The 17,948-nt window shown below is 47.9% G+C and overlaps 2 protein-coding genes across 5 annotated transcripts in view; one reads left to right on the top strand and one right to left on the bottom strand.

Moving 5' to 3' along the window:
- Nucleotides 1-6,733: 6,733 nt before the first annotated feature.
- LOC132658271 (uncharacterized) lies at nt 6,734-8,412 on the bottom strand. The gene is made up of 2 exons (XM_060403467.1): nt 8,281-8,412; nt 6,734-8,172 (listed from the first exon to the last, which is right to left on the bottom strand). Exon 2 carries the CDS (start codon nt 7,979-7,981, stop codon nt 7,478-7,480), a length of 504 nt encoding a protein of 167 aa, XP_060259450.1. The 5' UTR covers nt 7,982-8,172; nt 8,281-8,412; the 3' UTR covers nt 6,734-7,477.
- E2F3 (E2F transcription factor 3) overlaps nt 8,132-17,948 on the top strand; it is an 83,574-nt gene continuing 73,757 nt past the window's right edge. For 2 of the 4 annotated variants that reach the window (XM_060403466.1, XM_060403465.1), the window contains exon 1: nt 9,515-9,863. In XM_060403466.1, the coding sequence (XP_060259449.1) occupies nt 9,846-9,863 (18 nt within the window). In that variant the 5' untranslated portion in view covers nt 9,515-9,845. Of the gene's footprint in view, nt 8,626-9,514; nt 9,864-17,948 lie in introns of those variants that run through there. The other 2 variants (XM_042237530.2, XM_042237529.2) reach the window with 2 other exon arrangements.

Below are 17,948 nucleotides of genomic sequence, written 5' to 3'. Positions count from 1 at the left end.
ACGTACACACATATTTGACTGTGCAAGTCTTCCAGGATCTATAGTTGCAGCATGTGGGATCTAGTTTCCTGACTGGGATCAAACCTGGGCCCCATGCATTGAGAGAACAGAGCAGCCTTAACTACTGGACTATCAGGGAAGTCCCTCCCTTAACATTTGTTGGAAACATTTTTGGCTTATGTGGCATTGTTTCAAGGACACTTCCAATCTGGTAGTCTCAAAACAAACATTAAAAAAAAAAAAAAAGGAAAGGTAAATCTGAATAAGAGGATGAAGCAGCATCATTTTTCCATCTCTCCTTATTCCCACATGAGAACAGAGAGACATCTAGATAGGAAAACTGAAACCCATGGTCTACAAGACTTGGCCGCAGTGTTGCCCCGGGAATCCCAAAATACAAATGAATGTGAACCAGCCACCAGCTGCCATAAGAGCTGTGTGGTCTCAGCCTGTATATGAGGGAGAAGGAAAGACTTGCATGGTACTCAGTCCCTGCTGGACCTAAGAACAGGAGAACAGCCCCCCTCCAAGAGATCCAGATTTTCACTGGGATGTGAGTGGACTGTTGGGGTAATGGCTGGGACAGAGAGCGGTTTTGCTCCCCAGGAGCAGGTGAGAGCAAGGGGCTGCAGTAGAAGGTCTAGAGGGACCAGAGCATTCTCACCCAACTCCCCTCAAAACCGACCCTCAGGGCTCCCTTTTAAGACAGAGAGGAAGACCAAGGAGGAACTGCTGGGAGTGGAATCAAAACTGACCAGGACAGTATGGAATCAACTAAATGTCCACTGACAAATGAATGGACAAAGATGTGGTGTGTGTGTGTGTGTGTGTGTGCGTGTGTGTGTGATGGAATACTACTTAATCATGAAAAGGAATGAAACAATGCCATTTGCAGCAACATGGATGGACCTAGAGATTATCATTCTAAGTAAGTCAAGTAGAGAGAGAAATATCATATGACATTACTTATATGTTGAATCTAAAATCTAAAATGATTCAAATGAACTTATTTACAAAACAGAAATAGACTTATAGACATAGAAAACAAATTTCTGGTTAATAAAGGGGAAGAAAGATAAATTATGAGTTTGGGATTAACAGATATACACTAGTGTATATATGATAGATAACCAGCAAGGGCCTACTGTACAGCACAGAGAACCACATTCAGAATCTTGTAATGGAAGAGAATATAAGAGAATAAAAGAAAAAATTTATACATATATATAAATGAATCTCTTTGCTGTATATCTGAAACGGATACATTATAAATCAACTATATTTCAATAAATTTTTAAAAAACTTTATATCAGGGGTTCCCAGGTGACACTCGTAGTAAAGAATTCAGTTGCCAATGCAGGAGACTCAAGAGATGCAGCTTTGATCCCTGGGTTGGGAAGATCCCCTGGAGAAGGAAATGGCAACCCACTCCAGAATTCTTCCCTGGGAAATCCCATGGACAAGGAGCCTGGTGGGCTACAGATGTGACTGAGCACAGAGAAAGGCATATCAAAGCATATCATTTTTTAATGGGCATGACTAAATTATATTTCCTGGTGATGCATATTTGGGTGACAAATTTTTTAAAAAACAAAGAAGTGAAGACTTAAAACTATCAGGCTAATGGTACTTTTATTGGGAGGGAAGGGGCTGTGATCAGGATTGTGGGGAATGAAAAGGACTTCAGGGGTGCCGATTAAGTTCTACTTTTTGACTTGAATGGTGCTTACAAGTGTTCACCTTGTAATAATTCACTAATCTGTGATTTGTTTTGTTTAGTTTTCTGTATTTTTTTGTTTCAATAAAAGCCTGGTAACTACTGTGTGATCTGTAAGATTCTTCTAAGAAATTCTGCTTTTTAAAGATAAAAATACCACACTGAGAGGGGTGACTTACTTATATCCCACACTAGTGGGTGGTCACTCTATTTATAGGATCTTTAAAGGAAGTACATTTTCAGTGAGCTAAGGTGAATAAGGAGACAACTAAAAGTTGTCAAAAAGTTTTAAAAGATTTAAATCTGCTTCAAAACAGCAAGGAAACACACACCTTTGAGATAATACCATTTTTTCCCCCATCCAGTATAGTGTATCTAAATAGTATTGTTAACTGAGCAGGAAGAACTTCAGTAGAAGAGGCAATCTGCAATCAGGGTACAGGCTAAATAAATAGTTACACTAACAATGGTAACATTAGTTGCTCAAAGATTCTATATACAAGAGAATTGTCTATGTCATCATTGCCTAGGAAGCCAATGCATAGAGCAGACTGCTGGGGCATGCATGCCTGTGCGGCAGTGTTTCCCCAAGTGTATTCTGTGGACCACCTGCATCACAATTATCCTGTTTATGATGTGGATTCCTGGAGTCCAACCAGAAATTCAGATTCAGTAGATGATACGGAGACTAATGCTCTAATGCAGGAAGTTCATCTGAGATTTATTTAAAAACACAAAAGCTCTATCTAAACAGTACCTTCCTGGACTGGTCAAAGAACCAAAGACAAGAAACTCGACACCAGCACCTAAACCATCTACAATAACCATAATGGTCAATTTTCAAGGATGAGCACCTAGAAATTTTGTTACTACTGTTTGCTATGGTAATGGCTTAAGGACATGCTCCTTTTTCCTCCTAACCAGGAAGATTAAAAAAACAGAATGTTATTTCTATGTGGGCAACCAACTGAATTGCAATAGAAAACCCTTAGATTCAAATCTTTAGATTCAAAACTCTATACTCTCAAATCCAATGCAGGAACCAGATTTGGCTAAACTAAATTAGAGGCAATTTAAGCTTTAGATGTTCCAAAGACTATCTGGGTTTGTGAGCAGTTTCCTTAATCTTGGAAACTCATAATTTTTCCATCTGAAGATTTAACATTTAATTCCAAGACAACCATTTAATATTGAATAGTATTATTTCTTGGGAGTTATTTATATAGATCTTATTATTGGCCAAATTGTATTTGACACTGAAAAATGAAGACTTTTACCAATAGTGTGTATAATGTGTGTATGTGTGTATATATATATATATATATATATGCATACTACGTTGCTTCAGTCATGTCCCACTCTTTGCAATCCTATGGACTGGGGATTCTTCAGGCAAGAATACTGGAGTGGGTTGCCATGCCTTCTCCAGGGGATCTTCCTGACCCAGGGATCAAACCCTTGTCTCCAGCATTGGCAGGTGGGTTCTTTACCACTAGTGGCACCTGCTGCTGCTGCTGCTGCTGCTGCTAAGTCGCTTCAGTCTTGTCCTACTCTGTGTGACCCCATAGACGGCAGCCCATCAGGCTCCCCCATCCCTGGGATTCTCCAGGCAAGAACACTGGAGTGGATTGCCATTTCCTTCTCCAATGCAGAAAAGTGAAAAGGGAAAGTGAAGTTGCTCAGTCGTATCCGACTCTTAGCGACCCCATGGACAGCAGCCTACCAGGCTCCTCCATCCATGGGATTTTCCAGGCAAGAGTACTGGAGTGGGGTGCCATTGCCTTCTCCAGCTGGGAAGCCTATAAGTGTGTGTGTGTGTGTGTGTGTGTGTGTGTGTGTATGTGAATAAAGAACTTGTTAGGATAAATGGCAGGATAAGAAGGTGCAGTAACAGATTGGAAGCACCCATCAGGGTATTAGACATTGGGGTGGCAAGGCTGGCTGTAGCAATGGGAAATAATGGGCAGACTATTTGACTCTGACCCTCAACTCTAGAGCATAAAGGACTTACCTGGAGGGACTCGTTAAATGAGTCTCAGGGATTCTGACTGGCTGGGGTAGAGCTTAGGAATCTGCACTTAATGGCACCCCACTCCAGTACTCTTGCCTGGAAAATCCCATGGACGGAGGAGACTGGTGGGCTGCAGTCTACGGGGTCGCTAAGAGTTGGACATGACTGAGCGACTTCACTTTCACTTTTCACTTTTATGCATTGGAGAAGGCAATGGCAACCCACTCCAGTGTTCTTGCCTGGAGAATCCCAGGGATGGGGGAGCCTGGTGGGCTGCCATCTATGGGGTCGCACAGAGTCAGACACAACTGAAGCGACTTAGCAGTAGCAGCAGCAGGGTAAGTCTACACCAGGTGGTCAGCAAGTCATACTTTGAAGAAACTTCAACAGGAGCTATCACCCAGGCTGGCAATGAATATCATCTGTGTACAGTAAAGAATAGTATCTTGGCAACAATTCAAAACAGGGTGAGTAGCACCTAAGAGGTCTGAGGCTTAGGTAGGCAGGCTAACCAACCCAGGATTGCCATAATAAATCACCATAAACTGGGGAACCGAAAACAACAGAAACCTACTCTATTGCAGGTCTAGAAGCCAGAAGTCCAAAATCAAAGTGTTGGCTCTGCTCCCTCCAGAGGCTCTAGAGGAGATTCTGGTCCTTGCCTCCTCCAGCTTCGGGTGGCTGCAGGCATTCTTCAAATTCTGCTCCTCATTCCAACCTTTGCTGCTGTCTTCACATGGCCATCTCGCCCTCTCTACACGTTTCTCTTCTGGGTGTCTAAGAATACTTGTCATTGGATTTAGGGCCCATTCAGATAATCCAGAATGATCTTGTTTCAAGATTCTTAGCTTAATTATATCTGCAAAGACCCTTCTTCCAAATAAGGTCACAATCACAGGTTCTAGAGATCTGTACGAAGATGTGTTTTGGGAGCACTGACACCATTCAAACAGAATCGGGGACCAATTCTGGGACAGTTAGTTGCCTTGGGTCACTGTCAGAGCAAGGGAGAGCGTGGGGGTGATTGGCAGAAACAGTCTGGCTCCAGTGCTAGAGCAGTCTGACCTTTGAGGGAAGATCTTGGGGCTCGGATTTAGGGACCAGTCAGAAGCTGGCCACCGACAGATGAGCGGGTTGGAGTAGGAGCTGCAAAGTTGACCTTGTTACCTTGAACTTCTGAGTCAGGATTCTATAATCCCCCCAACCAGGACTCAACTGTGCTCCTGCCCTGGAACAAAGCTAAGCTGCCATGGCAAGTGGACATCCGGTGGCAGTGGGAAGATTAGAGGCTTGAGTCAGAACTGGACCAAAAAGAGCTACAGCACAATTGCACAAATAAGTAGATTCATAACTTGTTGTTTGTTGTTTAGTCACCAATTTATGTCCAAATCTTCTTATGTGACCCCATGGAGTGTAGCCAGGCTCATGGTCTGTGGGATTTCCCAGGCAAGCACACTGGAGTGGGTTGCCATTTCCTTCTCCAAGAGATCTTCCTGACCCAGGCATTGAAACCCACTGTCCTGCACAGGCAGTCAGATTCTTTACTGCTGAGCCACTGGAGAAGCCCAGAATCATAAATACCTATTAATTAAAGTGCTATTATTATTGCTCCTTTTCATCATCATCTTGTGATATCAGTATTAACAACATGGGATCTCATTTAACATACAAGAACACAAGCTTTTAAAGATGAAAGTTGGATAGCCAGTAAGTAGAAGAGGTAGAATTTAAACCCAGATCACTCTAGCTCCAAATCCCCTTTTCTTTCTACTAAAACATTCTACCTCTCCACAAATTAACTTCCAGCGCTTCCTCTTCTCTCTTTGAACCTTTCCCACCCCATCCTGGGGTTCACTGAGCATAACATGTCAAAACATGTCTTTCTCCAGTAAATACCTTATATTAAAAAGTGTAACTTGGCTAAGGTAGAACGGTAAATATTTCAAATCTTTCTAAACTAGAACCACAGGGGTGGGTCTAGGTGGTGAACACTTGCTACCTGTGACTGTGTCCTATCCATCTTACCATGAGCAGTAAGGGGGAGTGTGAGGAGTTGAGGCAGAGATCCTGTGCACAGTCCCAAGTCCTAGGCTTGTCTCTCATCTTAAAATGCAGGTCTATAATGAGAGTGCCTGTTGTACCATCACTCCTTCCACAACCCCCACTATATCCACCCAATTCATGCTGCCAGTGATGTTCTGTTATTGCTGTTCAGTTGCGTCCGATTCTTGCAATCCCATGGACTGCAGCCTTGCCAGGCTCCTCTGCCCATGGAATTTTCCAGCCAAGAATACTGGAATGGGTTGCCATGTCCTACTCCAAGGGTTCTTCTTGACTCAGGAATAGAACCTGTGTCTCCTACAATGGAGGATTCTTCACTGGGGAGCCATAGGTAAAGCCCAGTGACATTCTACAGCTGGTGATACCCAAGTAGTTACTAGTTTCTTCCACAGTGACCCACAGTGGAAAGTAACATTGATGATCAAGACCAAGGAAGTTGCTAATACCTTATGCCTCTAGCCCAATGAGGCATTGATGCCCTATGAATACCACCTAATCTGTCCTAAAGATATTGTCAGTTTGATGACATGTATCATTCATGTTAATAAAGGTTTGGGTACTGGGCCTTGAATCCTCAATTAGCTTGAATGCTAAAACCAAAATTTTCCTGAGCCTGGTGCAAATTTTAACAATACTTTGAGCTCACCCTATTTCAGGTAATAAGACTGATATATCTTGTCAGGCTTTTCATAGGACTGAGTATATGAATTTTGGAAACTAATAATAATAGTCTTGCAAAATGGCTGGAGGTATTGCAATGCTCATCACCCAGTGAACACCAGATCAGCAGTTATTTTGTACAATTTTCATTGACTGGAACTGTAAATGATGACCTGACCTATGTACACCTTTTCTCTTAACCTGCTCAGGGTCCTTTTCCTGCTTAGTCTCAAAGGCGCAATCTTCAATTTTAAAATCCATGAATACTTGCAGCAGCACAAAAGTCAGTTTGACAATAATTTAATATTTTTCTGGTGGCAATGTCTAGTTTACTTTAAAAAATTCTTTGAAAATATTTTGGAATAAGTTTAGGTCGTCCTGTCAGAGAACTTGCTAGGAAACCAAAATTGTAAAGTGCTGGTGCCAGGCGTGCAGCGTTTGTTTGGAGCAAGACGTCATCGTGGGAAGCATGTACTTCTTCGGATTACCGTTTGGCGGATTAGAAACCCGCCGATCAGTCCTAGGTTAGCCCAGATTAACTGCCCTGGGTGCTTCTGGGCCAGAGGGTGAGGAGGCGTTGGAGGTGTCTGCTGAACTCAAAATTCGTTATAAGATTTCACTTGGCAAAACATTCGGAGTTAATTTTTACTTAAATCCCATCAGGCTAATAATGAAACTACCAGAAATGATCTGGAATGGTTACTAAATGGTGCCCGCAACCACGTCAGTCGAACCTTCTGCCCCCACGATTCTGTCTGCCCACATGCTTCTGTCTGTCAGCCTCGGCCTCGGGATCAGCTCTTGCCGCATTGGTTGGATTTCAGGAAGGGGGAAACCCACGATTTAAAGGGCTCAGTTTCCACCTGCCAGGCGTCATTTGCAAGGTCCAACTTGCCTTTGGCGCACACTTGGGAGAATCTCTCGCTGTCGTTCACCTATTACGGTTACTGGTCAAACGAAAGCGAGTCCCCGAAAAGTGTCCCCTTGGTCACCTTGACAATTTCCAAAAGCGAAACTTGCGCTCTAGGTTAAATCCACACTGAGTCTGCGGGGCGCGGAGTCCCTGCCCAGGTCAGCAGCGCCCGCCCGGCTGGAGGGCGGGGACGGGGGAGGAGTCTGTACAAGGCGTGGTCTTCCGTGGGAGAGAAGGCAGACTTTACCCCCCACCGCCTAAAACCCACACTCCGCCCCAGCCAATCAAGGAAGCCTATGCAAATAAGAACCCTGTCGCCCCGACAACCATGATGCGCGGCAGCCAATTGAAACCGGCAAGTCGCGGCCCTGCTCCACGATTGGGACGGAAGGAATGAGACAGAGGCCCAATGGGCTGTGGGAACGGTCCTCGGCGGGTTGAGGGGCGGGGACATGCAAATATGGTTTGAAAAGCCGGCGGGAAATCTGAGTTTCGCGGGAGGACCTTGGCGCGTAAACCGTATCCCTTCATTCATTGTCAGCAGCAGCTTCCTGGAGCCATTTTTCAGCTGCCGGCCGCAGCACTCGGGCAGCCGCCGCCGCCTCGCAATCCATTGCATCGGCCGCCCCCGACGCCTCCATCCCCCCTCGGGGCCCGATATCCGTGCGGCCGGGACCCTCCTCTCTCCAGGGCCCCGATTATTTTTGGCCCCCGGGGCCCGTGCGGTGCGGAAAAATAAAAAGAAAAGAGAGAGAAGGGGCTCGGAAGCGCCGGGCGGGGAGGAGAGAAGGAGAGACTTGGAAACTCCGACTGCAAATAATAAAAGAAATTGCAAACAATACGTTAATATTACCATAGCAATAAAAAGAGCAGGAGCGAGAGATGAGAAAGGGGATCCAGCCCGCCCTGGAGCAGTACCTGGTGACCGCCGGGGGTGGGGAGGGGGCGGCTGTCGTCGCCGCGGCCGCTGCAGCCTCCATGGACAAAAGGGCACTGCTAGCCAGCCCCGGCTTCCCCGCCGCCGCCGCCGCCCCGAGCGCGTACATCCAGATCCTCACCACGAACACTTCCACCACCTCCTGTTCCTCCTCCCTCCAAAGCGGCGCCGTCGCCGCTGGCCCCCTCCTCCCCAGTGCCCCCGGCGTGGAGCAGACCGCTGGCAGCCTCATCTACACCACGCCGCACGGACCCTCCGGCAGAGCCGGGCTGCTGCAGCAGCCACCAGCGCTGGGACGCGGCGGCAGCGGCGGCGGCGGCCCTCCGGTAAATGCCCTCCCGTCCCCACCGTCCTCAGCCCGGGCGGGAGGTGGGCTCGCATTGCGCGGGGTGGTGGGCGCGCTGCGGGCCGCCCTTGGTGGGGAGTGCGGGGCCGAGCGTCTCGGGCCTCGGCGGCTGCCCCTCCAACGAGGGTTTATTGTTAAAGACTCGTGTGTTGACCCCCACCAGCACCCGGAGGGTCGGGGGGCTCCGCCGCGAGCGCGGGGCGGCGGGGATCGCCTTGGCGCGAACCACATCAAAAACTCCGAAACTTTTCGCGGCCCCCCCTCTTCTTTTCCTGCACTTTTCCCTACCCCCACTCTCCCCTCCCCTCCAACTCGAAGCTTCCTCTTTCTCGGGCGTAGGAAGGGGTCACGCCCCGGATGGAGAAGGGGGTGGAGGAGGGAGTAGGGAACTGGGGAGTGGGTGACTCCGGGGGGTGGAAACCGAGGTGGGGGCCCTGGGGGTGATGGCCCCCCCTTCCGGCCTCCGAGGCCCGTTGGCAGCCGGGGGTCCCTAAGGCGTGCTCGGAGTGCAGGGGCTCTGCCAGGTTGCGCTTCGACACATTTGGGGATCTGTTAACTCCCGGCAACAAAGGGGCTGGGGGGAGTGGAGGCGGGCGGTGGAGCAGGGAGCCGGGTGCGGGCGCGGGCGTGGGCTGTCTAGGGGGTGAGGGGCTCGCGGGCTGGCGGCCCCGGCCTGGGCGCATCCCGGCGGTGGCCGCGGCGGCGCCCGCGTGGCCCGAGCGCCCGGGCCTTCCTCGCCGGGCCCCGGGCCTGCCCTTGACCCGCCTCTCCCCTTGCCCCTTCCTTCCCCCCGCCCTGTCCCCCTCTCCGCCCCCCGGCGACGGAGGGCGGGGGCAGCCGTGTTCCCGTCCCGCCGCCTGGGTCTGTCCCTCTCCCCGGGACCCGCCGGTGACGTTTCGCACACGTGCGCGGAGGACGCGCCTGTGACTGGGGAGGAGGCGGCGGCGGCGGCGGGAGGGGGCGCTGGAGGGGGAGAGGGGGCACCCACTTCCTCCTGCTCGCCGGCTCCCTGGCCTGGGACCGTCCCGGCGCCCTCGCACCCGCCCCCGGCGCGGCCACCCTCCCTCTCCTCTCCCCGGCACCCCCCCCCCCTCCACGGGCGCCCGCCCTCGCCCGGCGCCGCCGGTCCGCTCGGCCCTCCGGGCCCCCTCTCCAGCCGGCACCCCCCACCTCCCCCCCGGAGCCAGGCTGGTTTCGGAAATGCCCTTACAGCAGCAGGTTAGTGACCGGGACGGCTCGGGGGGCCGCCGCCGCCGCGGGGGCACAGGATTCTGTTGGGGGGCTGGAGCCGTGAGGGTAGGCGGTTGAGCGGGGTTTTGGAGTGGGAACGGGGGGTTGGGTGCTCGAGGGAAATGAGTAAGCAAGAAAAATGTAACTAAGTAAATGCCCCGGCCTCCGGTTCTAGGAACCCAGGGGGCAGGAGTGTCCGCCCCAGGGGGTGGGTATGGCGTTTACGTGGATTTTTTCCTAGGGGGGCCGAGGGATGGGCGATCGGAGGGGGGCTTCTCGCCGATGGCCGAGTTGAGCTCTGTTTTCTGTCTTCCTTCCCTTGTGCTGGAGGGGGAGGGGGGCGGGTCAGAGGGTAGGGTGTCTGTAGGATTCCCAGGCCACCCGCCACCCCCTCCCTTTGTCCCTGTAATTTATAAAGCGCCTTTGAGAGATGATTTAGGTCAGTATGCGGCTTCTTTTTTTGTTGATACTAGAAAGAAGTGTGGCCGGGAGGTCTTCCCCCTTTCTCCTTTTCTCTCCTGCATTCCCTTCCTCCATGCCTCCAGTCTTCTCCCTCGTGGTGAGGCTTGGCCCCCACGAGGCTAGAAACGAACCAGACCCAGTTTAGATAAATGGTGGGTTGGTCGTACCCGTCGTTGACCTCACCTTGTCTCGGCTCCGAATGGGCTGAAATTTGGGAAGACTCAAGATTCTGCAGAGATCTTTAAGAGCGGCAGCACCCAGGCAGCACTTCGGGGGCAAGAGATGGGTCTGGGAAGAATGAAATATATTATTTCCTGACTTTTCTCAATTTCTCCTCGAGTTGGGTCTTTAGTGCTTTCAGCCCCGGAGATACTTGCTAGGGATGTGTGATACCTTCTCAGTCAAAGGAGCTCTCATCGCGTTTAGTGACTAGGGTCTGCCAGCAGGGGGGAAAAGAGTATAGGACCTGCTCACACATACAGTATCCACTGTGCCGGATTCTCAGTCACAGAAATATGCCACTCTTTTACTAACATTAAACACTATTACTGACTTTACCTAAACACGCTTGGATGTATTTCAAACATATATGCCCCCTACTCAGTTCTGCCCCTATATCATAAACCTAATCTGAAACAACCAGCTATTGACATACTTCTGGGATTGGATTCAGATTTATGGGAGGGTAGTTTTGATCATGGGAAATTGCAAGACCACCGGTGTTTTTTTTAACTTTTGAATTTTAGCCCACTTGGGCCGAGTCTTTGAAACTGTGTAGCCAAACTTCTCTGTAGTTCATTGTATTTAAGTTTTGAAAATTACCCTCACCACCTTCCAAACTATTTCAAAACTTTATCCTCCTTTTCGTGAGATGATTATTCTAAAGACATGAAAACTGTGTATAAAGTTTGGTTTCTTTTTTTTTTTTCTTATCAAAATTGTATTAGCCCTCTATTTAAGTCTTGAACTTTTGTTGATATTCTTTCCCTAAGCAGGAGAGACAGCACGGGGAACGCTAAGTGATTGGCTGAGCAAAGAGATCATTTAAACACTTTGCATCCAAAACAGGTTGAGAAATCCTGTTGAGGTTGCCAGAGTTGCAGACCTACCTGGTTCTGATTTCCATGCTCTGTCTTTGGAATTTAAGAGCATACTCTTCACTTGTTTTTTAATGTGGAAAAAAATCCATATATATGTGTGTATCTATTATTTGTATATATATTATTTATAGATATATGTATGCACATTTAGTACTGCCTTACTAGCTGCAATTGCCTGTGTCATTTACAAGTCATCAGATCTTAGGCAAATAACAACCTCTCTCACCAACAGCACTGTAAAAAGGGGGCAATAAGAAATATGAACATGAAAGTATTTTTTAGGGTTAAATATGACAATGCAAGTAAAACACTGAACCAGGCAAATAGTAGATGCCTAAGAAAATGGATATCCAGAAATGTTATTTTTTTTAACTTAGAGAAATAATACAAGAACATGTGTACACTGCCCCTTTGTTGACATGTATGAGTAAAATGGCTAAAACTCTTTCTAAAGTGATGCACAACTATTTATACCTACTTGAGTTTTTAAATCCATATGTCTCGGCGATCTTCAAGAATGGATACAATAGGGATACATCACTAGGACAGGCCTATGTTAGAGATGGCAGTGATGTGCTACCCCAGCATGAGCCTGTGGCTTGAGTTGAGACAAATCTAGATCAACTCACCCTCACTTTCTGGCCTTGCTCTTCCCTTGATCCCAGGGACCTACCATCCTTGGGTGCAGCCTGTGCTCTGTAGCTTTTGTAGAACTGGGCTCTTCATCATTGCCATGGCAGAGACATGCACCAGGTAAATGCAGTTTCAGATGATGAGCTGTTGGGCACAGAAGGGATCTAGGGAAACCACAGTCAACAAGCACTGTTTTCTAGAACAGAAGGGGCTTCATTATTTTCTGTCTCTGCTAAAAAGCAGCTGAATGATTTCATCCCACTTCTAGAAAGTTTGGGATCTATTAATGCAAGAGACAATGACCTGTCACATCTGATTTAATTTGATCCAGTCACAGCAGCCCGCTGATTAGACTTTGGGAAGGAACCCACAATGCTTGAAATTTCCGTGTAAGAATGGAGAAACCATAGGTGCTACAGCTGAGTCTTTTTTTCTTTTCTTTTCCTGTATGAGTATAAAAGAAGAAAAATGCTGGGTTCCTGTGGTTCTGTACTCAATAATCTTGCTTCTGCTGAGATAGATGGTTAGTGCCAAGTTTAAGCTAGGAGAGAATTTTTAGTCACTACATACCCCAAAATGGAAGTTTTAATATAATGCAGTGCCCAGACTCGGGCAGTACAAATAGCTCTACTATAATCAGTACCCATGGTGCCACTCTAATCATCCTCTGAAACAAAGCACTCTTAAATGTGGCTCTGTGAGCTAAGGAACCCAAGCTTGCAAACAGGAAAGGATTTTTTTTTTCTCTTTTTCTATAAATCGTCACCTTGTGTAATACTTGGAAGAGTAGATTCTGAGATTAATGTTGTGTTGTGCAAAAGCTAACTTGAAAACAGAAAATAATACTCTAATCTTAGACATGAATAAATAACAGCACCTGGAGGTTGAAAGGTTGTAGAGAAAAGTGGCTTTTATTCTCATTTCTTACAGGTATAATGCATAGTTGTCTTATTGCCACTCCCAACGATATACCATCCGTACCTTTAGCCTCTTTCCAAAGGACCTGGACCCATTTGGCAAGGCTTCAAATATTCATAGTTGATTTTCTGGCTGCTCTTCTAATTTGACATGAGTTTCATATATTCCATTTGTATGTCCAGTTTTCATCCACTTTCCTCGGCTGACCAACTCCCAATTCTTTTTTAACCATCTGCTTTCTACTAACATTTTAAACTAGGATGAGTGAAAAATCAACCACTGCCTGTGCTCACTAAATCATGTCACTCCTAGATGCACGTGAAACCATCGCAAATAGTGCATGGCAAAGAAGGTAGATTGCAATTCTTATCAGATGCTCTGTTTCATTTTAGTTTTTAAATAGAGGAACTTCCCTGAATTCTTTGAGGTACTAAGCATGTGGTTTAATGCATATTTTTCATGCTTGTTAGCAGCTTAAAAATAGTGTTTCGAGTACTGTATTTACAATGGCTAAGAAGCTTTTTTTTTTTTTTTACTAATAATTTTTCAGGGGACTAAGAAGGCCAGCTAACTGGGAAAGCAGTGAGTATAGGAAACCACCAGTGGTATCTTCTTCCTCCTACCCTGACCCCTTCTTTGGCTTCCAAGAGTGACTTGGAAAATGTATCTTACACAAGGACAAGTTGTACAGCAGAAGAGACAAAAAAGCAGCAACTGGGATGGGGTCAAGAAATCCACAAAGGTGATGGTGGGGTAATATAGAGGGATCATACACACAGCTTCTGCATCAGTAGAAAGAGAATTGGTTTGTTTTCTGTTTTCGCTTTTGCTTCAAACACTCTTCCCCCAAAGCAATGCATTTTTAGAACGCAAAGAATGTGTGGGTTACAAGGATGTATTCTCAGGTAGCCTCCAACCTTAACTGCGGATCAGGCTTGTTGCTGTGGCAGCTACAGTCATCTACAGTAGGGGTGCCCAAGCTCCCGGATCAAAGAGGTAAACCCCCTAGTCACCAGATTATAATCACAAAGCCTGTGTACCTTGCTTTGCTGGAGAACCTGGGTGAAACAGACCACTGCTTAGGTTTACGTCAGCGGAGGTTGATAGTGAGAACAGACAGCTGATGGAATAGAGAGGACTTCGGAGGAGGTGGGAAGAATAAAAGTAATTGACTTCGGTCTGCTTTCTGTTACTTTAGCCCAACTGTCTGGGGCCATTTCTAGTGTCCCGGCAACATTCTTATAACAATTCTTACAATTAGCACAGGCAATAATTGATATTCTTGATGGTCTTTGAATCATAACATATGAGAGCTGTAAAAGCAAGAATCATCATGTGACCCAATGCCCTTCATTTCACAGGTGAGGAAATTAAGACCCAGTGCAGTTAGTTGAGTTACTTACCCAAGGTCACAAGCTAACTAGCGACAAAGCCAGAACTGAAACCGGAGACTTGAATTCTTAGAAGCCTCATTCGCCAAGAGAAAGTTAACTGTGTCCCATGTGCCCTGTATGGGAAAATTGGGATGAGTAGAATATATTTTAGATTGCCTTCAGGAATGGTTACACTTTTTAAAAATAGACACATACAAAAGTGTCCTTTGAACAGTTGGCTTTAGAGTAACAGCTCATTCTCAAAGATACGAAATAAGCGAAGCTCCTTTAGATGTTCAGTGAGAGGGAGTTAAAAAAAAAAAAGAAGGAATGACTGACTCATAGAAACGTGAGAGTAGCATGTTTAAAGCTTTATGTGTTATTTGCAGACTTATGTGGATATGACACTTCCGGTGCTCAGAAAGTGAAACATACACTTCACTGAGAATAGAACCTGGAAGGATTTTTGCCATCGTCTTTGGGAGAGGGGTACACCGTAGCTCTGGTGTTGGAGGTCTGTCTGGGCCATCCACATCCTGGGTGACTGCTGTGCTTTTTAGAGGTCAGGGGCCCTTGCCTAGTGACCTTAGACCAGGTGCCCTGCTGTCTTTGAAGATTGCTGGCTAAACAGAATGGCCGGTCATTTTAACTCTTTCAGAGGAAGTCCTCATCCCCTAAAAGCCAGAACTAATTTCCTTAAAACGTCTTCTTTTACTCCTGAAATTGAGAAAGCTTAAAAATAGAATCACTTCAAGCCCTGAAGCCCAAAAGTGAAACATAATCCAGTGTGGCGGTAGTCCACTGACTAGTTAGGGGGCGGGGATATATAGCTGGTCTATAATTCACAGACCGGAAAGGTGTCGCCTGCAGGTACAGTCTCGATCAGGGCAGCTGTTGGTGAGACCTGTGGTCAACAGTGAAGCGGATTTCCCCTGGAGGACTCTATGGATGATGGAGTCCATCTCAGGAAGTGGGGGAGCTAACCACCCTTGGTGCTCCCAGCCAGCTCATGCCTGGCTACCCAGGAGATCCTGTTGGCTCCTCCAGCCTGACTGCTGAGAAGGGCTTCTCTGAGCTCTGGAGATGATCCTGAATGTTGCAGCTCTGGACACTTGGGGTCACGGGAGGTCCACTCGGAGCCTGTAGACTTCACCCCTCCCTGGCCCCTTTTCTGTGTCTGATGCTTTAAGGCTCCAGAAATAGAACCCGAGCAGCCGCCCTGTGGCCCCATCCCTTCTGAGCCTTTCTGGGTTTGGCGGCCCTTAGGAGAGGTGAAAGCTTCTGTGTACCAAACCCATGCCCTCCACCTAAAGGGCAAAGTAAACGGCAGCCAAGTAGACGATTCAGACGATTGAGCGTGAAGCCAGTGTCTGGGTTCTTATTCTCTCAACAACTGTGTCACTGGGCAAATCCGCTTAACCTCTGCATCTTCATTTCCTCCCCTGTAAAATGGGTGCATCACTGTACCTACCTCATGGGATCGGGAAGATTAAATGAGTTCATGTCGTAAGGTGTCTAGACCAGTGCCTGGCCCATGGGAAGGATTCGGTGGATTCCTGATGGAATTGCTCTTTCTGTTTAGGGCTGTCTCTCAGGCCCTTCCTCCAGTAGTTTATTTTCAGAACCAGCCCCAGCGTTCATCCAAACCCAATGATGCCTCTAAAAATGACGGTGATGGGGAGGGACAGTGAACTGCGAGGCGGGTTCTCCTAAACATATTCTTCAGGATTTTTGTATGTCTTTATAAATTGTGCATGGACTTGGGAGAAAGAGCAGAAAAATATACTCTTTATTATAATAGCCCTCTCAGTAGTGATAGTTTCATGACTAGAATTTTTTATTTCTGTGATGATCTGTGCTACAAAAGTTGCAAGTATTAACGTGATGTCACTTCTGTACAGTAAATGAGGGCTTGAGACAGAATGGTGGAGATCAGGATGTCCGAGGTCTCTGGGCCCTGGCAGGTTGGGGAGGTCCCCACGTCGGTGTGGGGGAGGGGCTCTGCCTCTGGGCCCCTCTCTCCCTTTCTCATCTCGGGCTGGCAGCGCCCGGTGGTTCAGTGTGTTTGCCTGTTCCTCCCACTTACCCCTCACCTCTCCCTCTGCCTGGCGTTTATAGAAGGATGCTAGAGTGACTTATCAAATTAATTACAACCTCCTCCCTACCGTTTGAGGTCCTGGGAAATCTCGCCCTTCCCGTTCTTCTTCCCAGCTGGGATGTTGGCGGGCGCAGCGTTTAAGGTGCTGCTGCCCTCCTTCTTTGTTGTTCAGTCGCTTATTCATGTCCAACTCTGTGACCCCGTGGACTGCAGCTCGCCAGGAGCTTTCTCTCTAAGGCATTTATTTGCTCGCTCCTCTCGGTCCTTCCTAGTGGCCTATCAAGGACACATCCTGCACAGGGGCCTCCCCTGATGTCCAGGGCCTCGGGTCCCCTCCCCTTCCTCGAGTTCCTGCTTCCTTCCTTCCTATAGCACATTTTAGTTCACCTTCCATCCCCATCAGCGGTGCCCTTGACTCGCTCTTCCTCCAAACCCACAAGCTTCAAGAAAACCAGCCTGTGGTTTGTCTTCATGTTGCCCTTGCCATGGCTTCTTCATCGTGGATGCTCAATTACTTGAGAAGAGGGCCTTTTCATCAGGCAGCCATGGTGTGCTTGGCACCCCAGTCTTCCTGTTGAGGACGCAAAAGAAGTATGAGGTGTGTGATCCACCCACTCTTTGCCTTTACAGTCTGTTTGGGGAGCCAGGCTTTAAACACAAGCTGAGTCGCAGGCAAGACTAAACAGGAGTCGGGAGGAAAACACGACTCATCTCGTCCTTGGCTGTACAGTGTCGACAGGACGTGCCCGCCAGGCCGGCAGAATGAGGAGGCCATGGCTCCCGTAGTCACCAACCTTAGAGCACGTGCAGCTGTACTTCTGGATCACCTGAGCACTTTGGAGAAATACCCCCATCTAGACATGAGATTTTGAACATGTCCCAGGTCATTTTAATGTGCATTCAGTTGGAACCTCTGGACTAGGTAGACAGGGAAGGCTGGGGAAGCTGATCGTGGCTGGGGAGACATCTTGAAGCCAAATAGGGAGGTGGGAAGTAGGCGCAAGGAGACCAGCTAGACTGGCATCCATAATGGAAATATTCAGAACTAGCACTGGATACATTGAGATGACTGGTCTAGAATAGAGATTACCTTCCTGCAAGGGCCAGGGGTATGGGAAAGTGAATAGAGATTACTTTCCTGCAAGGGCCAGGGGTATGGGAAAGTGAACGTGTTAATCCCTCAGTAGTGTCTGACTCTTTGCGACCCCACAGACCATAGCCCACTGGGCTCCACTGTCCATGGGATTCTCCAGGCAAGAATACTGGAGTGGGTAGCTATTCACTTCTTCAGGGGATCTTCCCGACCCAGGGATCAAACTCAGGGCTCCTGCATTGCAGGCAGATTCTTTACTGTCTGAGCCACCAGGGGGGAATGGGAAGGTGAAAATAAGTGGCATGGGGGTTGGTCTTGAACAGAGAAGAAATGCCCTTTCTGAAGAGTGCCAAGGGACCCCGCCCCAGGTGATGGTTGCCAGAGGGGAAAACAGGC

The sequence above is a fragment of the Ovis aries genome, chromosome 20 (genome assembly GCF_016772045.2).
Source record: "Ovis aries strain OAR_USU_Benz2616 breed Rambouillet chromosome 20, ARS-UI_Ramb_v3.0, whole genome shotgun sequence".
Lineage (NCBI taxonomy): Eukaryota > Metazoa > Chordata > Mammalia > Artiodactyla > Bovidae > Ovis > Ovis aries.
The sequence above is the reverse complement of the archived record's forward strand: the minus strand, read 5'-3'. Positions and strand labels throughout refer to the sequence as shown.

Excerpts from the sequence above, each read along its gene's own strand:
- LOC132658271 (XM_060403467.1), bottom strand. The coding sequence starts at position 7,981 with ATGCAATGGATTGCGAGGCGGCGGCGGCTGCCCGAGTGCTGCGGCCGG.